The following is a 26,114-nucleotide window of genomic DNA, read 5'->3' on the forward strand; positions in this document are numbered from 1 at the left end:
TATTGTCTGGAGCCTGGCCTCCATCTGGCCAGCCCTGCCAGGCCTGAGAGGCCCCACACTTGCCCAGGAGGCCTCCTGGGGTCGGAGCCAGGGCTTGCCAAGGGCTGTGACTCAGCTCAGGCTGGACAGGGGAGGGAGGGTTCAAGATGGCACAAGGACAGGGCTGAGCTGCAGGGAGGGCCCCTGGCTTCAGGAAATGCCTTGGTGTCAGAAAAGGGACAGGAAGGATGCTGGCTGGGTACAGGGAGCCAAGGGTGTAAGCAGGGAGAAAAGACTGTAGGGTGGGAAGTCATGAGGACAGCAAGAAGGGGTCAAAGGTTAAAGGTTAGCACCGCCATCCCACAGGAGAAGCCCTAATGAGAGTCTTAGATGAAATGACGGCAGGACCCTCCTCCCACACCAAGTAAATGATCTTAAACAGAAGCCAACACCAGTGCCCTCAGTCCAACCAAACGCTGCCTTTCCCAAGAAACCGTCACTTCAAATGAGCGTCTCTTAAAAGCATAGCCTGTAATTTTGTCACAATCCAGCTTTGTGTGCCCTAAACATACACTTAGTCCAGCATTTGAGCATCCCTGTCTGAACAGCCACCTACTGCCAATACCAGTCACACCTGCTTGCTTCACTGGTGCAGCCTGGCTAGGCCTTTAGGGAGCCAGGGCCACACACACCAGAAAGAGCTTTCTACCAGGCCTGAACTGACCTGACTCTAAACCAATGCCTCTTCCTCAGACACAGCAGATGGAATGAGCTGGATGGTGTGGAAGGAAAGCTTCATTGAGACTAATAGCAGAGAGTAGAGGCTATCCCAGCAATGAAGACAGATGCCAGGTGGGGTTGATTTTGCCATGGACCAAGTCTAAAGGGACAGTGCAAATCCTCAGGGGCAGATTTTAGACCCTGAGGTGAGCACAACTGTCCCAAGGCCATGGAGGGACAGAGGAGTCAGGCTGGGATGGTGTCTGGAGGGAGAGTAGTCAGGGTGTGCCTAATGCTTACCCTAGGCCTCACAGGGACAGCCCAGGGTTTGTTCCTGTGGTCTGTCATTTCCTGGCCCAGCAGCCTACTAGGCCCCATAGGAAATTCCCCTGACTTTCCTGACTTCCTCATATATAAAGTGGGGACAGTACTATGTACCCTACAACTACGGTCCCCAAATGACAGTGAGAGACTTGACTTGGGAGGCACCCAGTACCCCCCATGGTAGCTGCCACAATGGCTTCCAGGAGGCTGTGCAGTGGGGAGGCACCCAGATCAGTGGGAGGCTGGGAAGCAGGGTCTGACGATCTTGAGTTTTAGAGTCTAACAGGACATATTTGCCCCCTCTGCTCTCAGTACAGGGAGGCTCTGCATGTCTAACTCATGTCGGCCGAGCCCAGCCAGTACAGCAAAAAGCTCTGCGGTCCATCCCAGCATCACATAAACTGGATGTGACAATCATCCTTGGATACACACCAAGTTCAAAACCAGCCTGGGACACACATTAAAAAAAGAAAAAAAAAAGAAAGAAAGAAGGAAAGAAAGAAAGAAAGAAAGAAAGAAAGAAAGAAAGAAAGAAAGAAAGAAAGAAAGAAAGCAAGCAAGCAAGAAAGCTACAACAAAACAACTGAATCAGATGAAGGATGTCCTCACCTCAGGAGGCCAGGACAGCACGGTCCCTCTCCATGTCATCAGATAAAGAACCCTATATAAAGACTTAATGAAGTCAAGCCACCAATGTAGAGGCAATTGCAATAAACTGTCATGCCACACAGAGTGACAACTTGGCCTGAGGATTCTCACTTCGCCCTGATTCCCACACCATCAGTTGGCCGGCCACTGATAAGAATATAATCCTGTTTCACAGAGGAGCAGGCTGTCTTGGAGAGGTCAGAGGTCAGGGCATGGTTCTCCTGACTGACAAGATTGGGGCACAAAACCCACTAGGATCTTGACCCATGTTACAGGCCCCAGAAGGGATCCATCCATTCATCTATCTGTCCATCTATGCACCCACCCACCCATCCATCCATCCATCCATCCATCCATCCATCCATCCATTTATCCATCCATCCATCCATAAATCCATCCATCCATCCATCCATCCATCCATCCATCCATCCATCCATCCATCTTGTGGAGGGCCCCAGACATGAAAAGGTCTTCCCACCTCTAGTCTGCCCCGAGTGCCTGGGCTGGGCTGAGAACTCCCTAACCTGCAATCCTAGCACAGGGCTGACACGAAGCAGGCTCTTCACACATGTGGCTGCCAGCAAGCAGTGGTGCCAATTTCAAAGGAGGGGATAGTAGTGACCTTTGCCCAAGGGTCATCTCCTTGATCTCAAGCCAAGGCCATGAGGCTGCTGACACCAGGAAGGGGTATTAACACTAGCTGATCAATTCAGTTGAGCTGGTGGGACAGGGCCACCAGTCCCTTCAGGTTGCAGAATCAAACAGGTTGACTATATTCTGTAGTTTTAAGACCAGATGTGGTTACGTTCTGACAAGAGTCCCTGCCCACAAGACCAGCAGGCTATGAAGCCCTTGGGGATTCTATTCTGACCTGGCTCTAGTAGGACAGACACCTCAGAGGCTGACACTGGCGAGTCCTTCTTAAGTCTCTATTGGGTGATGGGCACCAGGCTCTGCCCTCTAAAAATATCTTTAAAGAACAACATGGCTTATTTTCATGATAATTGATGGCAAAAAAGCCTGGAGAGTTCCCTACTCTGCTCTGCTGATGTGTGCAAGGGTAACATAGCCCTTTCTGTCACATCTGCTCTATGCATGTCCCATCCTGAATCTTCTAGGGATCATTTACTAGACCTTTCTCCAACCACAAGGAAAATAGTTGTTACCCTTGGTTCAGAAACAAGAAAGATTACACTTCCGGTTCAGGGTCCTTCTGAAGGTGAGAGGCAAGGTTCTGGCTTCAGAACCGAGTACAAGCCCAAAGCCTCAAAGGCAACCCAACCAGTGTTTCTGGACCAATGTTTGTTGACAAACAATAAAATAGAGAGAGGAGGCTGGGAAGGAATCTCAGGACTGGGAGGTCCCTCACCAAAAAGCTACTTCAGATTCATCCCCTACCCCGATGGTCCTAGCCTGGCCACCTGGCTCACCTCACCACGGGCTCTGGAATGGCCTCCGCTCCAGCAGGTACCTGCACACCTTTCTCCCATTCTTGTCGCCATGGGTCCGCCAGGATGTAGTAGTCATCCGGGCTGAGCTGGTAGGAATCTGGGATCTTCATGGCTGTGATCAAGTCTGTCCGGAAAACCTGGCAGATAAGAGGGAAAAGAGGCATCAGGATGCCTGAGAGAGAGAGAGGCTGGCTTCATAGGCCAGGGGAGCAGGCAAATAAGGCAGCACACAGTAGGGCCACAGTGAGATGGCTAGGCAAGCAATGGCTCCTGCCACGGAGTCTGATGACCTGAGTTCAGTATCTGGGACCCACGTGGTGAAAATTGCCGTCTGCATCACAGAATAAAGACAGATTAAGTAAGAAAGCCAGGATTAGTAGGTCTCACCAAACAAACAAACAAACAAACAAGCAAACAAACAACCCAGTCTCCTTATCTTTTCTCACCAAACAAACAAACAAACAAACAAACAAGCAAACAAACAACCCAGTCTCCTTATCTTTCCCAGCCCCACAGCCCCAATCTCTTGGATACCATAGTCGTACAGACAGACACGCAAACAGAACCTCTAAGGGTAGAAAGGTCACCTTCGAATGCAGTTTGGCTGCTTTCTGAGTGTTCCAGGACTCTCCCCGGGAGGTTTAAGATTGTGCTACAGATCTGCACCTAGAGGCACAACTCTTAAGTATAAAACACGAGGCACTCTAGTTCCAGGAAGGAGGACCTGGATCTTATACAAAGAGTAAGGCGAGAGGCAGTGGCTTGGGGCAGCCCAGGGAGAAGTTTCCATGAACTGGACTTCCAAGTTCCCTCAAAGACACTGTGCATCCCACCCTAGAGCCACCCTTGGTTGGTATGTGATGGGAAAGACCTTTGTCTTCCTTTGTCCTTACGTCTGTCCCAAATTCCCTCGGGGCCATGTTTGAGGTTTCTTCTGTCCCCTCACTAGAAAAACTGTTCTTCCCATTGTCCCTCCCGAGAACTACCAGAGAATAACCTCTGAACCCCTTTCCCAGATGGTGATGGCAAAGCCTCCTGCCTCTGTCCCCCTCCGCCCCCCAAGTGTTGCTGTGGAACACACAATGGTACCACTAGCTACCATGTGACTTACTCGAGGCCCTACGTTCCCAGTGGTCATCACTTGAAAATCACAAGTTAAAAGTGGACTCACATCAATGAGAAGGAAGAAACCACTTCAAGCAAGTACCCTCCAGGCCTATGCCCCACCTCCCACCCCGGCCCTTTTGCAAAGTCAACACCCGTTGCAGAAGTGAAGGTCCGAGGGGCTTGGTCAGTTCACTTGAGCCTCTGGACGCTCCTGACGAACCCTTGAAGAACCTGTTCAGCTGTAACCCACTGCCTGCTGGGACCAGCTCACTGGCTGTGTGCCTTGTGGAAAACAGTGGGATGGGTCCATCAATGGACCTAGCATCAGTGTCTCACGGAGTCCAATTAATATCTGCATCTAGCGGCAGAGGGCTCTGACGTGAAAAAAAAAAGGTCAAGTTTCTTGAAGACTCTATTTGCCAATATAATTTAATTGTTAAGACGAACACCCTAACATTTAATTAGGGTGCCAGTGCGAAAAAAAATTAAAACCAGATTAGATTAAATGCTAATTAAGCAGAAGATGGAATGGGGCTAGGATTTCACAGCCCTGATAATTTGCATATCTTACTAGCAAGCAGCAAGACAGCTAAGACAAGAGTGCAAACTCAGGCACCCTGTTGGTAAGAGGCTTTCCCCACTGGGGCTTCTGGCGAGGGCGTGGCTCGGTGCTGCAGAGACTGGGTTATTTCCTTGCAGACTTCAACACAGGCTCTAGTACAACCAGGGTCTGAGCTGATGTGGAACTCCCTCTAAGTTCTCAGTGGGACGTCCCTGAACCCTGCAGCTCTGATGCCACAGGGACCCACCGGACTGGGACACCCCATCTTGAAATGAACGTCTGAGGAGGCAATGTGGTTAGAAATAAATACCCTGGCCAAGGTTCCAGTACTCTGGAGGCAGAAGCAGGAAGCCTGCCTCAAGACTGCCTGGTCTACAGAGTGAGTTCCAGGCCAGCCAGAACTAGGCAGGGAGCAACAACCAGAGTGCTAGGGATGTAGCCAAGTTGCTTGCCCGCCATGAACAGAACTCTGTCTGGGCTTTGTCTATAGAGACATAAATCGGGATGTGGTAGGACAGACGTGCCTGTAGTCTCAGCGTTCAGGGATGGAGGCAGGAGAAATCGGGTCTAGGCCATCCTCCGCTACAAGGTTCAAGGCCAGCATGAATAGCAGGAGACTATCAAAAAATAAAACCACCCCTCGGTTTCCTCACCCTCAAATGTACCTTAACTGTCACCTCAGTGACCTCAAATGTCAGCTCTGGGACTGCAGGGTACCTGACTGGGTCAGTTTCCAACCGACCCCAAGTCACCCTCTTCTAATGACTCATATACACAGACACCATCTGCTTTACTTGCGTGGTGTTTCTGATCCTCTCTTCTGTCGTACATTGCTTTGCTGTTAGGTGTGGTCTCAGTGCCTGGCACTAAAGACAAGGGACCTTGCATATCCTGTGAACACTTACAGAGTGAGGTGCAAACTAGAGAGGCTCCAGAGGTGGAGATCCTCAACCACATGGACCTACATGAGGCTTCCGAGTACTGAGTAGCCCCCGTTCCTCGGGGCCTGATGTCTCCGGGCCAGTGAAAAGCTTGTGTTGCAGTTGGGAGTGACCAGGTCTCCCTGACAGAAGCCCATTCCTGACTCAGACTCCAGAGTCCTCAGAACAGGATAGGATCTGGGGCTCAACTTGGGGTCCTTTAGCAGTGTGGGCCAGGTTAAAAGACAGTTCTAAGTTTTGTCCCCATCACTGAGGAACAGGTGATGGGGACACCAGTACCTCTTTTAGGCAGGACTCAGGAAAACACAGGGTAGCACTTGCTGGTTTAAGCCACTGCTCGGTAAGCAGAGACGGTCTAAGAGCTGTGCTTAAGTATTTTTCAGCTGGGGATGTAGCCCAGTAGGCATCGTGTGTACCTAGTAGGCTTGTGTTCAATTCCCAGTACCACTGAAACCGAGCATGGTGAGGGTGCACACCTGTGACCTGGGTACTTAAGAGGTGGAGGTAGGGAGACTAGAAGTTCAAGGTTGGGCAAGAATGGCAGCTTGGAAGGTACAAAACACTTTCCACGCAGGCTTGATGACCTGCCTTCAACCCCTAGAACCACAGTGGAAAGAGAGAAATGGCTTACAGAACTTATCCTCTGACCTCCACCTGTATCGGGTGACTTGCATGGGCCTGGTATATACAGACACAAAGACAGACAGACAGACAGACAGACACACACACACACACACCCCAGTTCAAGGTCATCCTAAGTTACCTAGTAAGAGGCTGTGTGAGACCCCACAGAAGGCTCCCTATGGCCATGGCTTCCCCACCACAACAATTTTTTCTTCTTCAAGTTGCAACAAGTGGGGATGGAATGGAATTTCCCAGGCCCCGTGGCTGTGACTGTCACTGCAGTCACCCAAACCCTTCTTACCCTGTGCACACCTCCCTCCTCACCCCCGTCATCCTCATCCTCCCCTGCTCACTGGTCCTCAGTGGTTCTAGGAGGCTCTGCTTGCAACCAGCCTGGTCTTGAGTTTTGTCTGTGTTGCCAGAGCCCCTGTTGCTGGAGTCTCCTGGTTTTCTGGTACATCTTCCCAGCCAGAGGAGCTCAGTGTGGTCAACATCTGGGGTGCACATGCAAGGTGCTGACTCCAGATGTTGCCACAGACCAACACCTCAGTTTCAGTTGCAGGCTACAGCTGGGAACCTGGTAGTCTTCGCATCTGGGGCGACACCTGACCACCAACAGAGTTGCCTGTTTCCTAAGCTACGTATTTTCTGTTGGAGCTACCAGAAGTTGGGCTTGGAGAAAGCCTAATGATTTTCCTACAACTCCTTTGAATAATTTATGAAAACTAAATATAGAATAAAATGGACACTAACAAACAGAATTCTTGCTGTGGCAAGAACTTCGAGGGGCTGGAAAACAAGCAATTTCCTCAGGAGATGAATGTTTGCCACTTCTCTTTCTTTTGGTTGTCTTCAAATGTAGGCTGCCTAGCAACCAAGTTCTACTGAGCTGCTGGACGATGTTAACTGTAGCTTTCTCTAACTGTATAAAGGATGCTAAAAGGCTACCAACCAGCCCAAGGGCCAGGGGTGCCAAGATCACCCTAGAGGGGACTGAAGACCCTGCTCTTCCCAAGTTAGGACGTTACCCACGAGCTCGTGACATGGTCCTGACGCACAGTTCCTCTTCTCGAGACCATAGGCTACTTGCTTTCTCTACCTGCTGCCCAGAAAAAGCTGAAAGCAGGCTCTGAGGGAGTGTCTATGGCGTTGGAGTGACCTCCAAAAATGAATAATGACATTCATTGGGCAACTTTCAAAGTATGCTGACACTAGGCCAGGCAGCACAGAGAATTCTGTACCATGATGTGTGGCTCTGTAGCTTGAAACACTTGACCCTGGAAACTTGGTTCTCTGCTTCCCTTTCTTGGAGGCTGGATGACTGAGGAAATCTGGCTACCCATGAAAGACTCAGCACAGACACAGTTAACACAGGGGTAAGGGGTTGAGCTCAGTTGATAAAAGCACTCGCTTAGCCTGCAGGACACCCTGGGTGTGATCCCCGGCACTACATAAACTGGATGCAGCAGCGTATGCCTATATCCACAGCATGAGAGGGAGAGGCACAAACACCTAAGTTCAAGAACACCCTTGTCTACACAGTGAGTCTGATGCCTTCCTGGGCTACATGAGACCCTGTATCAATAAACTAAACCACGTGCACGCATGCATTGATGTCGATCTCCTGAAGTAAGCCATTTAAGACAGGTGCTGCATGTGTCCTACAGGTCCCATCTCTCCCCTATCTATTCTGTAACATCATCCTAGTAACGCCTGAAGAAAAGTTGTGGAATGAGTGGGTAAATAAATACAAAACAATCAACAAACCACCCTGAGATTTCCCTGAAGTATGGCTGTTCATACCAGGCAGAGAGTGAGTGAGTGAGTGAATGAGAGTGTGTGTGTGTGTGTGTGTGTGTGTGTGTGTGTGTGTGTGTGTGTGTGTGTATGTATGTATGTATGTATGTATGTATGTGTGGAGTGAGAACTCAGAAATGGGTCCCAACCACTGTAGCCAATGTAGATGGCTTTGGTCAGGACCTGCATCTCCTTATTTTTATCCTTCGTGCCCAAGAAAGCTTTGGGGACCCGTCCTGAACACCACTTTCTTTTTCTTACATAGCCCCGGTTGGCCTCACACTTGCTACACAGCTGAGCATGATCATGAACTGTCTCTAACCTCTGGCCTCTACCAGACTGGGGGCTGGGATTACAGCTATGCACCTCATTTTTATGGGGTGCTAGGAATCAAACCCGGGGTTCCATGCCTGCGAGGCATTCTACCAACTAAGTTATTTTCAAAGTCGTTTTTTGTTTAAAGATCCGATGTGTGTGTCTGTGTCTGTGTGTGCTCGCCCTTTGTGAATAAGCACCCGTGGAAGCTAGAAGAGTGTTCAGTGTTTTGGAACTGGAGTTACAGATGGTTATGAGCTACCCAACCTGAATGCTGGAAACCAAACTCAGGTTCTCAGCAAGAGCAGCCAGGGCTGTGTCATCTTCTCCAGCCCTGGAAACCTTATTTTAAGGTTTCTTTCCCTGAGTGTCGTGTCTTGTCAGAAATAATATCCGGTAATGCTAAGGCACAGCTCTCATGTCAAACCACTTTCCCTATACTGTCTACCCTTGGGTCATCTCGGATCCCCTTCCCTCACAGCTGTGAAGACGACTCAGGAGTTGATAAACTACTTGTTTCAGGTCTTCAGTCACACCGGTACTCACCACCCCTGAGACAGCCAAGAGACATTTCAACCTCCGAGTAATCTTTTCTGGGCTGGGAACCTGATACAGTTTTTTCAGCCGAGAGCAAATTTACATTATATATTAGATGTGCAATCCCAGACAGGGGTTCAGGGAACAGTCACCACCCGTCCAGCTCCAGCTTCAAACCACCAGGGTCAGGTGCTCAAAAAAACTGAAAAACCACTCCGACATCTCCTTCTCTTATTTTCACGAGGATAACAGCACTTCCTGCTCTTAAAGAGAATTTATGACGTGCGTTTCCTTTGCAAGACAAGTCCCAGAGGCCTGGAGGCTTTTCCAGCTGGCGAGAAGAACTCTATCTCTCTATCTCTAACTCTACTAGAAGTGGCTCTGGGCCCTACTCACCCCACCCCTCCGCCTGCCCAAGTGCAGTCTCAGAGAGCAAGTGCCTGGCCCCCAGAGGAAGAGGGTGTGCCCCACCCCCACCCAACAGGCTGGAAATCTGGTTCTAATAGGAAATTTCTTTGGGGGCTCTCCTGTTTGAGCGTCAGCTCTCTGCATGTGATAAACACCAAATTGATTGTTTGGAGTGAGGGTCTCTAACCCGCTTCGTAGTGGAGGATGACCTTGAATGTCTGTCTGATCCTCCTGCCTCCACTTCCTGAATTTGGGAATTACAGGCAAGCACCACTAGGCCCAGTGGGTTCAGTGCTGGGGATTGAACCTAGGGTTTAGGGCACATTCTGTAATCATTCTCCTAACTACTCCTGGCCATTGTTGGCTTATTACAGGGTCTCGGGTAGCCCAGACTAGCTCAGAACTTGTGTGTGGCCAAGGAGGATTCTTGACTTTCTTGTATATTCATGTGTATGCTGTGTGTTTGGGAGGGGTGTCTGCCCCAGCACTCACGTGAAAGCCAGAGGATAATGTTTTGGGCTTGATTGTCTCCTTTCGCTGTGAGTTACAGGGGCTCAGCTCAGGTGGCCAAGGTTGCTTGGCAGCCACTTTTACCTGAGCCATTCTGATGGCCCCACAAGCTTGAACTTCTAACCCTCCTGCCATGACATTTAAGCAGGGCTAGGGATTGGAACTCTGGACCTCTGGACCTCCTGCATGCTAGGCCGGCAGCCCTTCCTGCTGCTTTCATAGAGACTATCTACTCCCAAACATGTAGGCGTCACCTCTCTGCTTCCAGGATTATTTCCTGGTTTTGACCTAATAAACCGTCCATACCACTGTTCTCTCAGGATAGATCTAATCATTTTTTATGTTGTTATCATTTTTGTTCTAAAAAGCAGAACTGCACTGCTGGGACAGGGGTACCCTCACACAGCTTTCTGGGACACATTCGGGAACATCCTGTTGCTGACTGCAAAGGCCGTTTCACTTTCTTGGCCAGCCCCTGTACCCAGGGCAGGGCGCTGGGCTTCAGGTAAGGGCCTCTGTAGAATGTACAATGTCTTCTCTCCTCTAGAGACACCCATTCGTCAACAGAACCTACAGAAGATGGGAGCATAGGATCCCAACTCCTACCCTTCCTGTTCTGGGACCACCAGAAGTGGCCAACTTGCCCTGATATCCATCCCACTCTCTTCTGGAACTTTCCTCTCTGTGACAGTTTGAACGAAAATGGCCTGCATAGGCTCATATATTTGAATGCTTGATCCCTAGTTGGTAGAAGTGTTTAGGAAGGATTAGGAGGTGTGGCCCTGTTGGAGGAGGTGTGTCATTGGGGGTGGGCTTGGAGGTTTCAAAAGCCCACACCAGGCCCAGTCTCTCTGCCACATGCTTGCACATCAGATGTAAGCTCTCAGCTTCTGTTTCGAACCTGCCTGCCAGCCAGCCAGCCAGTCACCAGGCCTCCTGCCATGATGATTACAGATTATCTACCCCTCTGAATCTGTATACAAGCCCCCAAATTAAATGCTTCCTTTTATAAGTTGCCTTGGTCACAGTGTCTCTTCACAGCAGTAGAATAACTAAGATACCCTTCTACAGGTTCCATGGGTATCAGGAAAAAATAAGCCATATTCCCAAAACAGGCTCTAGGCATTGATCTTAGGTGGGGCAGGAGGGGAGGAGTCGGGTCAAGTGGCTGGCCAAATAGGCTGGACTTCCAAGTAGGCTAGACGCATTTCCTAAAGCACCCGCCCACATCCAGCCATGCCTCCCAGGCACCCTCAGTACCTGCTGACCTTACTCAGCAGCAGAGCCTCACTGACTGACTTCCTGATGCATGGCGTCTCACCTCTAGACAGGTGGCCTAGGGGAATTCCCCACTGCTTAGCCGCCCTGCAGTCTCAACGCGTGAGGAAGATATATATAGCCCATGGCACCAACCACAGGGCAGGCCTCCAGGTCTCTCCCAGAACCATCCTTAGCACCCCAAGTAGCACTCTGGCTTAGAAAAAACCTGTCCATTGCAAGGGTGTGTGTGTGTGTCATGGAGATAACTCAACACTAGCCAGGGGAATGGGTAAGCGGGCCCCTTTACTGTCCCTCAACTAGATAGCATCTGCCACTTAAGAAGCTTTCTGGCAGCCAAGAAACCTGGAACCCCACTTGGAGAAATTAAAACTGAACTCTCAGCTTGCTCCTCAAGCTGGAAGGTCCTTACCCACCTAAGCATTGCCCTGTGGTAGAGGGCTCATGCTGGACTATCAAAGATGGTCTCAGGCTGCACCTTACTTCAGATTTTCTGAAGCTGTGATCCATGAAGGATAAAGTGGTAGGATGCCAACATTATTGGGCAAGACAGCACACCAACTCCAAGACTGTAGCAGAATTTACACAGTACCAGTTTCTCAGGCTGGGGTCCCCCCTGACTTCTGAATTTAAGGTCTAAGGGACAGACTTCAGCTTCGTGGGTGTCCCAAAAAATGCCTAAGAAAAGAAGGCTGATCCCTTGGTCCTGCCCCCACCTTCCCTTCCACTGCTTAAAGGCAGACTCCTGACCCAGCCTAGATCTCCCCTTTCCCATCGGCTTAGGGAGGGGCATGGGTAAAAAGCCATATGGGAAAGCTCGCTTCAGCCCTGTCCAGGGTCCTGACTCTTGGTCAGTGTTCTTTGGCCCTGGCCCACGTTAGAACTGTGAAGAGCAGCCTCCCCTAGGTAGGAAAGGAAGGGTATCGGTTTTCCCTAAACCTATTCCTCAGCCATTTGACACTTCACTGTATTCCCCACTGCTAATGCAGTGCTAAGAAGCTTGGGGCCTCAAGTTCCCTACTCCATGACTGGGCACACTTAGGAGTAAAAACAGGGAGTGACCCACAGCTTCCTCAGCTCTGCAGCCAGCAGAGGGAGGGGGTGTTTCTATACTGCTCTGCCTCAGTGAGGGCACACAGTGTGACCAACCTAGCAGTTATCCCACAGGGCACTGGGCAGACAGGGTTCCCAAGAATCCCTTGTTAGGGTGCCTGGAGCCTTTGTCCTTTAGGCCAGGCTCACTAGCGAGGCCCTCTGCTTCCAGTTCATTCATCAGAGCGTGCACACACTCTTGCAGCCCAGTCTTAGCATTTCTCTCTGCCCTCTCACGAGCCAAGTCATTTGGAAGCTTTCATTGATGCTTCCTTCCTTCTCTGAACCACCATAACTCAAGAATTTATACCGGCCACGGCTCAACCCTCTCACTCACTCAAGAGGATGAGGAAAACCTCTCAGGCTGTCCTCCAGCCTGTTGTGGGAGGGAAGGCTTGGCTGCCATTCAAGGCAGGGAAGACTCTTCAATCCTCCTGAGTGGACCTCACAGCCACACCTGCAGGGCTCCTGGTCTGGGCATGGGCTCTACACTGCTAGTCCCCAGAAGGTGCCTTACAGAGGTTCAAGTCTATTTTTAGGTACATAGCCTCTGGGCTGGAAAACCCAAGAGGCAGGGGAATTTTCTGCCCCATGCAAATTGTTCTTTCTTCTCAGCCTTGCTGACACCTGTTTCCACCCAGGGTTGGTCCCAGCCAGTGGAGAAGGAGCCCCATCCCCCACAAGCATGGGGAGGCAGAGCAGGGGAAGAGAGAGCTCCTTCTAGAGTTTCCCATCTCATGCCAGTATCCAGGATCATAGGGAAGCTGGAGAAAGGCTGGATTCTCAGAACCAACCTCCTCAAGTCTTAAATGGGCACAGTAGTTCCTGCCTCTAAGGGCCAGAAGGGCCAAATAAAGGTGACCAAAATGTTGTTCATCCACGAAGAGGCAGAGCCTTCCACAATCCTAGCCATATTTTGCTTCCCAAAGCTAAGGAGGAGAGTATCTAAGAGTTACAATGTACTCTTACCCTTCAGCCCCAGCATCCAACTCCTTCCTTCACAACACTCCCAGAGATATTTTCATTCACGTCCACACAAACCAGGTTCAGAAGATACCAGCATTGGGGTCGGAATGGCCCAGTAGGTAAAGGTGCTTGTTGCCAAGCCTAAGGGCCTGAGTTTGACCCTTGAAACCCCAATGGCAGAAAAGATCCAACTCCTTCCAGTTGCTCTCTGTCTTCGGCGTTTATGTCACAACACACACATGCATTAATGTGTATACACACACAAACTAAACAAGTTATTGTAACTTGGCAGGAAAACGGAGACCACTCTCATGGGGCCCCAATCCTGCCCACCCAAGGGGACCGGCACAGAGCAAGGCATCTTAGGCAAGAAATCATATTTTTTTAATACAAAGCTCTGGGGAAGACCACTTAAGAGCATACAGGAAGTTCACCCCAAATCCACATCTAGGGGCTGGAAAAAACTAACAACAGATGAACCCAGTGGAAAGCAATGGGAGAAAATGGGGTGCAGCCTGAGAAAAGACATGGTTCCTTGACCCCACCCCATAAAAACATGGTCCTTATACCAGCTTCATGTATAAAAACCAGGTTAGAAATGCACAGCCTTGGACTCCTCCCCCTCCCTTTTTTTTTTTCTGGAGCTGAGGACCAAACCCAGGGCCTTGTACTTGCTAGGCAAGTGCTCTACCACCGAGCTAACCCCAAGCCTCGGATATTCTCACAGCCACATTTATACCTTGTCTCTGCCCAGTGGCGTTGCCAGTGAAATGCTAAGCAGAAACAGATAAAGTCCCTGCATGCAAGTTTTCAATGGCCACAAGACGCAAGGTCTTGTTGTGAGGTAATGAACCAAGGACCGCCCCCACGGAAGCCATAAGCATCTCCACTCGCAGATCAGGAGGTGAAGGCATTACTCTGTTTAACATGTAGGTACACATGAAGTATTGTTAGAGGCATGCAGTTCATCAGAGGGTTCTGGACACACCCGTCCTTCTGCCTAGCACCAGCAAACCCCATCACCCTTAGTTTTTATTGAAGCTTCCCAAATCACTTTGCTTTTTGACTTTACTGCCACCAGCTCTGAACTACTAAATGCAAGGGGGTTATTTTCTCCCACAGAAGCCAGTTATTAAAACATCAGAATATGTTGATGTGGTGGCACACACCTTTAGTCCTAGCACTCAGGGGCAGAGGCGGGGGGGGGGGGGTCTCTGTGAGTTTGAGGCCAGCTAGTCTACACTGCATGTCCTGGCTAGCCAGGGCTACGTAGAGAGACACTGTCTCACAACAATAAACACATCATATTATATCACTGCCCTGTTTATGAGCATTCAAAGGCCTCTCTAGGTCAAGAGGAACGGCTTACACCAACGGTTCTCAACCTTCCTAATGCTGCAACCCTTTAATACAGTTCCTCATGTTGTGGTGACCCCTAACCATAAAGTTATTTCATTGTTACTTCATAACTGTAATTTTGCGAGTTATGAATTAAGTAACGTAATTATCTGATATACAGGATATGTGACATGTGACCCCTGTGAAGGGTCATTCCACCCCCAACGAGGTCTTGACCCACAGGTAGAGCCGTTAACACCTCCACTTGCAGATCAGAAGGCGAAGGCATTATCTTGCTTAACATGCAGGTACACATGAAGTACCGTCAGAAGCATATACCGGTGTCCCCGTTCACTCCATCCTGCCACAACGGCCACCTTGGCACTGGGTATGGGCCCTCTGCCAAGAACACGTGGCCTCCATGTATCTGCTCAGCTCTTCCTCTCACTCCGCACAGGTGCCTCACCACGCCAGCCTTCCCTGAACCTTTCCACCACTGCTGCCTACCTCTGAGGGCTTCTTTTCGTTCTGCCGGGGCCAGCCCGACTTGGTACTGCTGGGCAGTTTGGAACATCTTGATGCTGATGTGGATGTCACGTGACCTGCAGAGAGAGGACAGAGGCCATGAGGGCTCCTGAAGAGTCAGAAACAGCATCCGACCACAGAGTGGACGGGAGTTTCCAAGGCGAACACCCGAGTGTAGGATCAGAAGGTGGGAGGCACTGTCCCTGCCCTGGACCTCGATCCTTCCACAGACCAATGAGAATATGAAGGCTCCTTCACTCACCACTGAAAGGGGCTTAAGAAATTAAAAGCGGCGACCACTATTTCTGTGGCACGGAAGAAGTCCCTATCCTCTTTGAGGTTCTGCTTCCTACTTGGTCATGGATCTCTGAAAGTCCATGCCCTTTCTCTCCAGCCTGCCCCAGGTTGGGTGCATCATGGCACTCCTGGATGTCCCAGTGGATAACAGAAAAAGGGTAGGGCAGGGCAGGGAAGTATGAGACTGAGCAGACCTGGAGACTACCAGGCTAGACCCAAGTGAGCCTCCTGACCGCTGGCCACCACAAGCTATTTGACGTCTGCCTGGAAGAGGTGGTGCGAGATGGTTTGACGCCAACTTAATGGGAATCATCTAGAAGTGAAGCCTCCAGACACTCCTGTGAGGGATCAGTTAATCCGTGCCTAAGCCTCTGAGGGACCATCCTGAGTTAACTGAGGTAGGAAGACCCAGGTGGTAAAAGTGGGAAGCACTGGTAGCCCCCAACACCCCACCCTGCATAAAAGGAAAGCAAGCTGACCACCATCATCCGCCTCTCTCCTCTCTTCCCACTGCAGAAACACGTGACCCCAGTGCTTCAAGCTCTCATCACCATGCCTTCTTGCCATGGCGGACTGGACCTTTGAACCGTGAGCCCAAACAAACTCCTCCCTAAGTTCCTTTTGTCGGTATATTTTATCACAGCAACAGGAAAAGAAAATAAGACAGGCTGGCCTCGAACTCATGCTCGTCAGTGCTGGGATTATTTGCTCTTCTCTAAGAGACCTATGATGATTTAGACATGAGTACCTCAAGGGCCCATGTGTCCATGACCTAGTCCTCAGGTCAGTGCTACTGGGAGGTAGTGTGGCTTATTTAGAACCTGAAACCTCGGAGAGTCCCAAAACTGTGGGCTAAGTAGACCTGTCCTTTTATAAGTTAATAACCTTACATGACAGTAACGTGAAGCTGATTAACAGGATAAGAGATGACCGTCCTCTAAAGGCTAACCAAAGGATACCATATCTATAGCTTTAGGATGGTCCAAAGGGATTCTTCAACTAGCCATGACTGTAGGATCCAAGGCCATGGCTAGACTATAGAGCAATGGCCTCAGCACGAAGGACCAGGAAGACCCAGGGTTTTTCTGTTTTGGTTGTAAGCAGAGTCTCATTACATAGCCCTGGCTGGTCTGGAACTTGCTGTGGATACCAGGCTGGCCTTGACCTGCCCTCACAGAGATCCACCTGGGTCAGCCTCCCAAGGGCTGGGATTGAGGAAGGGCTCAACTGCAACCAGCTCCAGAGCCAAGGTTTTCGGTGAGCACAGTAGTCAACAGTCATGGGTGGGGACAGTGGTGGGAGCTGATGAAGGGGTAACAGCTCTAAGTCCAGGTCCAACCTGCTGCTTCTCCACAGCTCAGATGCACAGATGCCCCCATGACTTTGCAGGTTAGCAGTGGAAGATGAGTGGCCACGAAACTCTAGATACTGTGATTCCTTCCTGTAGTAAGGGGGTTGGAAGGGAGGAGGGGGCGGGGCAGCAAATGAGGCCCAAAGGCCCATTATCAAGCCCCTGGTTGATAGGGAGCAGACATCGCTAGTCCACTAGGTCTAGAGATGCAGGGGCTCCAGGCTTGGCCTCCCCTGTAGTGTGGCTGGGCCTTCTTCGAGGGCCCCACCAAAGTAGTCACTTCAAGATGGGATCCTCCTGGCTGCATGCCCCTTCTCACTCATGGAGACTCCTTAATCCAACAGGTTGAGGAATGGCTTCTGGGGCCACCAGACAATGGCTACCTTTTGTTACCAACCAGGAAGAAAGCTCTTATTATACATACACAAACCTTTTTCTCTGCTCCCAAAATGTCATTTGCATTTTGACAATGGGACCTTTTCCCCCACTCCCGGACACCCAACTGACATGCCCACCCCTTTCTCTAAATCTACTTCTTAGAAGGCATTGTCAAGCTTCCAGGACTCCTGGGCTTCTTCATCACTTTCGTCAGACAGCATTTATAGTACACCTACTGTGTGCCAGATTCTAGCTGGGAACAGCAGTGAACATGATAAGAATTCTCTGATCAGGGTTGGGCACTGGTGAGGAAGTTATAATATATTATTATAATATATTATAATACATTGTTAATTATTATAATAACTAATTATACCAATAAGGGGCAACAGGTTTCATGTCTGTTTTGTAGAAACTTCTAAAAGCTAAAGGATTCATTCTCTTCTATCAACCAGCAGCAAAAGCCCTGAGAGGAGTCAGTCTATAACAAGGGAGAGGAAGGCCTACCTAGCGCTGGGCGGTGGACTAATTGGGATGGAGCTCTGATAAGGGAAGGGTCTGACCGCCTCAGGGGCAGAGGAACCGACTTGGCTTTTCGCCCATGGGGCCCTGGGCTGAGCTAAACGGAGGGGTCAGCCTCCTCCTACCAGGTCTTTGGGCCTGCCAGTATCACTTTAATGCTGTCCCTACAGAGCCAAGTGGGAGAGCCTTACCGTCAGTGGTATCAGAGTTGTCGCTGCTGATGGAGTATTTTCGTCTCTTCTCTTCCATCTGCAACAAAAGGCAAGAAGGAATATTATCTTCCCAGACATCAGGGGGGAATCCTCAACGCACCCTGAGAGAAAGGACAAAGGCCCTCTCCCAGACTCATCCTCTCTCTCTACCCACCCACAGAGCCAGCTTTTTCGAAAGGAGGCCCCGAGGAGGAACGTGGACAAACAGAAGTCTGCCAATGGGTGTCAAAGGACCGCAGGGAGGCCAGCAGACGCAGACTGAATGGTGATAATGACGGCTCAAGTCCCAGTTCCCCTTCAACGAAATGAGCAGGTCAGGAAACATGACCTATTGCAGATACTTCCCAATCTAGTGCTCCCTAGAGGGAGGAGGGAGAAATAAAGCCCAAGTAAGTAAGGCACAAACCATCACTGAGGCCCAATCCTGAGCATGATGGCTACTGGAGTGTGGAAATGGGTCCATCCTTGGGTAAAATGCAATCCTACTGTATCTCTCCTGTGCCATCTAACTTTTAAGTCACTAGGAGAAGCTCCCTCACATTCTAGTCCACGGTGCTGAGTTCCTAACAGCTTGATGAGCTGCAAGACACAGGCCCATTTACAGAGGAAGCCAGCCTCTTTCTGCTACTTAACGAGTTAATGGAGTTGAGGGCTGAACCCCAGAGTCGGAGGTCTGATTCCTGAGGTTACCCTGAACTCCTTTTGCGTAAAGAATCCACTTCAGCCTGGAAGGCTGTGCCTACCCACTTCTTCCTCAGGTTTTACAGAAGCCTGAATGGCAGAGCCTGCTTGGAGAACACCTGGAGAGGCTTAAATTAATACCTGGCCCAGGGTGCTTCCCACCATGTTCCGGGTCAGTTCTAGTTCTCAGGGAGAAGTCACTCAGTGCACCCCATCTGCTTCCCAACACCTACTGTCCTCTATCTCTAGCCTGCTCCTGTCCACCTATGAGATGCCTCTATCTTCCCGCAGTGCCACAGAGACCCTGAAATATCTACTCACTGGAAGGACAATTACCCAGACCTGTGAGTGGTTCTGCTTAACCCCTGACCTCAGGGAGGAGATTTTTACCCATGCCCTCCCCCCACTAGAATGGGAGGAGCTGGACGGGGCTGCTTGCTTGCTGCCCAGTGTTTTCTAAAGGGCAAAGAGCTGAGACACACTGGGCAGTGCAAGCAGTCCAAGAAGCAGAAACAATTATAAAAATCTCACCCCTTACAGCAGGCAGGAGTGGGGGACCTCTGGCACACAAGGACCCCATGGAGCTCTCAGAACAGCCCCTTGGTAGCTATGACAATTGTGTCCTTCTGACTTAAAGAGTCTATGAGGAAAAGGAGCCTCAGGGGCTGGGTGACTTGCCTAAGGTGACAGAATTTATAACGGACTTAGAAGACCCAATTCCTGACCATCAGACTTCATGACCTCTTTGCAGCAGAGAGGGAGCCCAGAACCAAAACCATCACCCTCTGAAACATCCAGGATCTGAGGAAGGTTGACTCTGAAAAGAACTCTGGCCGCAGCCCACATCTGGCCCAACCTAGCCCCGTCCCTGTGTGGCTGTAAGTTCGCCAATCCAATGGCTCCTATGGTTCTCTGTTTCAGCAAAGAGGGGAACAGTCCTCCAAACCAGGATCTCCTGCAACACGAACAGCTGGCTGGGGGCTGACTGGATTTCTCAGCTGTAGCCAGCCATAGGCTCCACATGCACAAGTCCCTGGGTGGGGGGACCTCCAGTCCAGGAAGAGGAGGAGCAGGAGCCATGGATTTAAGAGGGCGGGAGGGGGGCTGCCAAATCTTAGCCCCAACGCTCACAAGGCCAGAGATGTTGGCAAAGAAATACTTCCCCCAGGAGGTAAACTGGATCCGACTTCCCCATACATCTCCAGAATTTAAAGTGCTGGCAACTGAGTCAGAATTTGAAGAACACCCTGAAAGGGCCAAACTAAACACATTTGTTGGCGGGAGTCAGCTGACAGGAGTGGATGAGTGAATGGGTCTGAAGACTGAGTGCAGCCTCGGGGCTGAAGCACCGTACAGACCTAGCTAGTAAATGCAGGGCAGCCTAGGGCCAGGACAGGCAGCAGTACAGAGGCCGGCCCCTTGGAAAACATAGGCAGTGACCATAGCTGCCCATACCCTTCTTATACTGCTGAATCCTTGCCCAGAAACCAACAGGTAACCCGCCAGCCGGTAGTCCTACATCCAGCCCCATCAAAGAGGCAGCCCCGTGTCTCTCAAATCACCTGGCCCACTAAGGCCCCCAAACAGGTGTGTGTGATAGAGCTGCTCAGTCTGCCTGGCCTTCAGGTTTCCCTCTCCAATACCCTGTCCCGGCTCTCCCAAATCAAGTTTCTGCTCCCGCAGATGTCTTCCATGACACGTGACACTTGCTTCTGAGATCCTGTAATCCATCTCTAAAGGAGAGTCTAAACAAGAAAGGTCTTTTCTTGTCATTCTTCTGGGTCCACTGCACTTGCAAAACCACCCCAGTATGGCACACACACGGGAAGAGCGCTCCTTTGGACTGTGGGTAACCGGAAGGCCCTCCATGGAGCAGTGGCCCAAGGGCTCCGAACAGGCCCACGTTTTCCAACTCTACACATATCTGCCTGGTTCAAGCCATCTCACCTCTCACCTGGGCCCATCTAAGTTCATTTCCTCCCTTTCGTCACCTCCTTCACAGAATCCAAACTCCACACAGCACCCAAAGAGATCTTCCGAGCTTACACCCTGCCTCACTCCCCTCCCTGTAAACTCTACCCTAGGCTTCCAGATGACCCAAGGTCAGATCTCCATATCCCCACAACACCTACAGCAATCTGGACCCTGCCTACCTGTTCGCAGTAACCACCCCCTTCCTCACTATACAGCAGGGCAGTGGCATTGCCCCTGCAACAGTGGGGACCGAACCCAGGACCTCATGCATACAAGGCAGGAACTCACCAGTGAGCTACAGCCTCAGGCCTCTCATTTTGTTTTCTCGTCCAAGCTAAAGGTTCTTCCTGCTTCTAGACCTGGGCACAAGCTGTGCAAGCCTGTGTCAGTTTTTGACCATTAACCCTATTTAGAGAAATGAGCTGCCCCCTTTCCCCGTTTTCAGAGCACACATCAGGGTGAGCTACTTGCCAACTGTCCTTCTTGGGAATGAGTAAAGAGCATGTCTGGCTAGATCCTTGTGTGAATGCCAGGAACTCTCACACTGCACACAGTATAATGGGGAGTACTGAACACACAACGGGTCCCTCCCTCATGGAGTGTCAGGACCACACAGCCCAGCTGGCTGGCCTGTTGCTGGCAGAAACTGACACCCCAGCCCACGATTCCCCCCGTTTGCACAGTCCTCCTTCCCAGTCTTGACCCTACACATTTTCCAGGCAGCTTTATTTGGTTGGGCTCCTGGCTAATGACCAATGTCAACTCAGTAATAGGGCAGCAATTTGGTGGCAGATGTTTTCTTGGCAGCACAGGCCACCGGCCTTAGCCCCCACTAAAGTCTGGCCCTGGAACACCACTGCCCAATGCCAGTCTCTTTTAAAGATGTCTCTGTAAATAAATTCAAATAAACACCCTGGGCCTCCATTAACGCCCTCCCAGCTGACCCTGGGAACAGTGGGTCTTTCAGGCCAGCTACTCCGGCCACTCCCTAGGGCAGTTAAAACACCCCAACCTGGCCTCCTGTCTCTCCTCTCCAGGGGCCACCAGGCCTGCCCTCACACACACAGCAGGATTCCGTCTTCCTTAAAAAAAAGGGGGGGGGGGCGCCTTCAAGAAGGCGATTTACCATTCCAGACACAATCTCTCAGAGAGAAACAAAAACTCTCCCTGTCTGAGGCGGACCGCGAAGGCGTGTGTGTAATAAGATGCTAATACAATTTAATGATATTTCGGCTGGAAAACCTGTCCTCAGAGCCTCCTTGTGCAGGGAAGGCCAGACGTTCTCGGAAAACAGGAGCTCGCGCACTCTTAGACTGCTTCAAACGGGGGTCAGAGCCCCACTCTTTCCCATCTCTCATTAACTTTAATGCCTTCTCAGGGACAATAACTGCAGATACAAAAAATAAAATGTTTCTGTGCACATAGGGCAAGAGGGCTGCAGGCTGTTGACTGTCGACTCTACTTCTCCAAGCCTAAGAGGAACTGGAACCCTCTCCTGCCACATCACTGCCTACCCTGTGTCCCAACGAGGCCCTACTTCCAGTGCCTACAGTACCTATCATACAGGCTAACTCTACAACCCAACCTCGGAGTTCCCAAGAGTGTGCCGGATTCCTTCTAGTTTATCTTTCAATACTTCCTCAACCTTACTCTTCGCCCCACAGGGCAAATCTCAGTGGACCATTCCTAAGTCTAGCTGCCCACGGACACCTGTTAGATGCTCTCCTCTTCTTGAGAGAAGAGAGCTGGCTTTCTGGTCTAGCTTGGGGCAGACAGATCAAAGACCATAATGCATATAATAAACTGGCTTGCCTCAGTTCATTAACAGAGTGCTAACGCTGTGTGGTGTGCTAACGCACACTTAAGGCTACCTCTTTTTCCTTCTCTTTTCACTGTGGTGCTAGAACCCAGGGCCTTGGACTCTGCTAGATAAGTGCTTGGCCATCAGCTACATCCCTTAGACCCAGGTTTAGTCTTTAATACAGTCTATTACTCCTTAAGCTCACCTAGAGGTAGAAATTACTATCAATCCCACTGGCTGATAAGTAAACTAAGACCCTACAGTGCCTTTACCACAGCCGGAAGCTATATTCAAACCTAGGCTAGTCAACTCCATGGCCAAAGGGCTCAACTTTTCAGGAAGGCTTAAGGTACAGAAGAAGTTTTCCAAACGCCAATGAGATTTCTGAGCAGAAACTAAGGCTCAGAACCAACTTCCCGTATTGCCGAAGCTTTGGGCTAAGACCCGCCGCCGTCTGCATGTTTCGGTGACTCCTGATGTAGGTCCTATCGCAGGGGGGAACATGACAAGCCAACGTTATCCCCCAGCCCCAACTCTAGCCTGGTAACCTCTCATCCAACCTAAACATTCATCCATGAGATCTCCAGACAGCCTGTTGCACACACAGTGAAGCATCTGGTGGAGGCGTTGGGGCAACCAACCGCCTTCTAGTTTAATAGAAACACTGGTTATAAATAACTGGAATATCCTGCCCACAACCTCAAACAAAGGTAGGGGAGTCAGGGTCAAAGGCTTAAATTTAGAGGATACAGTACAACAGAGACCTGGCGACCCCTGCATACACGCTATCAATGAGAACTAAATGGCCAAGATCTTTGACAACCTCTTGGATAGGAGTCACTGGCCATTTTACCCAGGCAATTTAGGGAAAGGAAAAACATGTTGGATGGGAAAACATTCTGGGAACATGTGCTGTGTCCAGAGCCCAAACAACTCTGTCCTTAAACACTTCATCTCCAAGAGTGTTGGGGAGACCCTTGGCCAAACAGTTTCAAAGCCAACATTCACTGTTAAATCCTGCTGCGTAGGGTGAGGACTCCCCTCTAAAAGGCATTTACTGTGGAACCAAATGCTTTCCCACTCAAAACAGCAGCCAACAGCTCTTGGAACAACCCAGGAGAGGGCTCCAGATCAAACAGGCATGCCCCCCCACCCCCCGTAGCCCCCAACACACCATGCAAACTTTCTCAATAAATTATTCGCCCACTTCGGATCAAAGCCTGTTTTTGCAGCCTGTGACCTAAAAAGCAAATAGCATAGCCTACACACAAAAGCTCCTCCTTGACTGGGTCAGTTTTATTACTCATTCCTTCCCCCCCTTACAGTTCATTCTCTTATTTTCCTTGTCCGCTTAGTAGATTGCTCTGCAAGTTCCAACCCGCCCAAGGAAGATGGGACAGGAGGGCCTGGAGGGCTGGTGTGTTCGCCTGGGGCCCTTAAGGGGGCAAAAGAAATCAATCGAGGGGAAAAAGAAGTCAGCACCCTGGGAACCCAGAAAACAGGGCCAGGCTCGGTTGGCAGTCCTCTGCGGGGATCTTCTGCCAAATGTCCTACTGGGAATTTTACCAGTGACAGGAGAGACAGTGCCACTCTGGGAGGAGAACCCAGCTCCCAAGCTCCGGTGTGTTTGCAAATATAAATGTGAAGGGAGCATCCTAACTTGTTCCTCCTGGCTCAGAACTCTTTATTTCAAAACCGGGGCCCCCGCCCCTCCCTAACCCCTCTGGCACCTTCTCTGAAAACAACCATAATCCCTCCCATTGACCTCTTGCAAACTGCCTCTGGGTAAAACTTTGTACCTCGGAATCCTGCAGATGAGGTGGGGGTGGGGGTGGGGTGCTTGGGACAAGGGTGAAGTTTGGAAATCTGCAGAGACTCCGGATAGCGAGTGCAATGTACCCTGGGGCATAAAGAAACCCGGCGCCCCTCCCCCGCCCCCCAGCAGGAGGCCTGAGGCCAAGCTGGTTAAAAAAAAAAGTGCACAGGCCGGCTGCAGCGGCTAAGGGGATTAGAAGAGGGTTGCCCGCCTCCAGCCTGCCCCTGGCGGCCGGCGACGGGCACGCAGGCTGGAGGCGCGCCGGCGTGATTCCGACCGCCGGAGCCGGGAGGAGGAGCCGGAGGTGGCTGAGGGGGGCTCCGGCCCAGGCGTAGGAAGGGCAAGAGGCGGTTCGGGCCGGGGGCGGTGCCAGGAGGTGGGTGGGCTTGGCGCCCGGGGCGGGGGAGGGGTCTAGGGGACTGGGGAAGGGCAACTGAGCCCAGGGTGGGGGCGGGGGTACTGAGCGGGGCAGAGGTGTGCAGTAGGGGGACCGGGCTGAGCTGGCTGGGCCTCCCTAGAAGGTAGAGGGAAGCCTCCAAGCCGGTTTTGCAGATGTCCTCACCCTCCGGCGGAAAAGCTACGAGTCTCCAAGCTGACCCAAGATCACCCCTTGCCCGAAGAAGGGGAGATCTCAAGAGCCCAGGGATGGGCGGGAAGGGACCATGGGGAGCCACAAGTCTGCACCCAGGCGGGGAGTGGGCGAGCGAGAGCCGCTCCGCAGGCGCAGGCAAGTGGGTGGGAAGGAGGGAGGGAGAGGGAGGAAGGAGGTGAGCCGGGAAGATGCCACTGCCGGGGGCGGGGCCGGGGATCCGGCAGAAGGACTGCAGCAGTGTTTGGTGGGGGCGGGGGCTGCAATGTCACTCATTTTGGGGTCAGGTGCGTGTGTCCCAGGCATGGCCCGCCACTTGTCTGCTGCTCCTAGGCACCACCCAGAGTTTAGTAAGGGCGGAGGGAAGGGGGGGGGGAGCTGCAGAGTCGTCCCTGAAGCGGGACGCGAACCAGCAGAGTTGGGAGAAGGTAAACAAGGGCCACGCCCCCTGCCGTCGCCCCGCGAGCGCGCACCCGCCGCTCCGGCCGTCGCCGGTACATTTCCACTCTCGCAGTGCCTCTCCCCCACCGGACTCCCGCGCAGCACCGGGAAGCTGCTGTCCACTACCCCAATATGCACCCTGGCTGCCGGGGTTGCGCACCCAGCACTCACCTGGGAACGTTGTCCCCCGCCCCTTAAAAAGAAAAAAAAAACTAATTTGTGCAATGCCTCTGAACCCAAGAACCGAGCATGCTGCCCCCGCGTGCAGCTCCCGCGTGCACCCAGCCTGGAAAGGGGGCGCAGGGCGGAGGCGGTGGCCCCCGGAAGGTGTCTAGGACTGGACCGGCTGCACGTGAGCCCAGCGCGGGGTCATGTGCATCGGCTCAGCCCGGTTCGGCACCCGGACGTGCTGCGTATCAACAAAATGAAACTCGGGTAGACAGAAGGGCAGATGGCTCCAGGTTTCCCGTGCCCCGGTGCCCTGCCGCTCGGCCTCCCCACCCCGCACCCCGGTCGCGCCGCAGCCCCTCGGGCCGGCCGGAGCCCGCGAGGCAAGTTGCAGCCCCAGCGCCCCCACCCGCCCGCGCCCCCTCGCCGGCCCAGGGGCGCTTTGCCGCAGTCATTAATAAAGAAGGTCGCCAGGCTCACCCTTCCAAAAGTTGTTGCATGCGCCCCTCTCAGCCTCCCCGCACTGTACTCTTTAAAACACGGCTGACCAACATGCGCAATCTCTCTCCCCAGTGCTGTGCGTCCCCCCCCCCCCCACCCCCCGCGCTGGCTTCCTAGAACAGGCAGCCAGCGAGAGAGGGAGCGAGCGAGCAAGAGAGAGAGGGAGCGAGGAGCACTGGCAGATCTGTTGAAAAAAAAAAAAAGCCCACAAAATAACGCCGTGGAGATGCGCAGGGCCCATCCGCCGGGGGCTGGCTCTTA

At 51.6% G+C, this 26,114-nt stretch overlaps 1 protein-coding gene across 10 annotated transcripts in view; it reads right to left on the reverse strand.

Annotated features, from left to right (window-relative positions):
* Jade2 (jade family PHD finger 2) overlaps nt 1–26,114 on the reverse strand; it is a 48,943-nt gene that overhangs the window by 21,066 nt on the left and 1,763 nt on the right. For 5 of the 10 annotated variants that reach the window (XM_063268972.1, XM_006246254.5, XM_006246257.5 and 2 more), the window contains exons 2-4: nt 17,862–17,919; nt 15,105–15,199; nt 3,102–3,259 (exon numbers count right to left, since the gene is read on the reverse strand). In XM_063268972.1, coding sequence (XP_063125042.1) covers nt 3,102–3,259; nt 15,105–15,199; nt 17,862–17,919 — 311 coding nt within the window. Of the gene's footprint in view, nt 1–3,101; nt 3,260–15,104; nt 15,200–17,861; nt 17,924–23,689; nt 23,774–25,355; nt 25,490–25,832; nt 25,986–26,114 lie in introns of those variants that run through there. The other 5 variants (XM_039085923.2, XM_006246258.5, XM_063268973.1 and 2 more) reach the window with 3 other exon arrangements.

This window comes from Rattus norvegicus, chromosome 10 (genome assembly GCF_036323735.1).
Source record: "Rattus norvegicus strain BN/NHsdMcwi chromosome 10, GRCr8, whole genome shotgun sequence".
Classification (NCBI taxonomy): domain Eukaryota; kingdom Metazoa; phylum Chordata; class Mammalia; order Rodentia; family Muridae; genus Rattus; species Rattus norvegicus.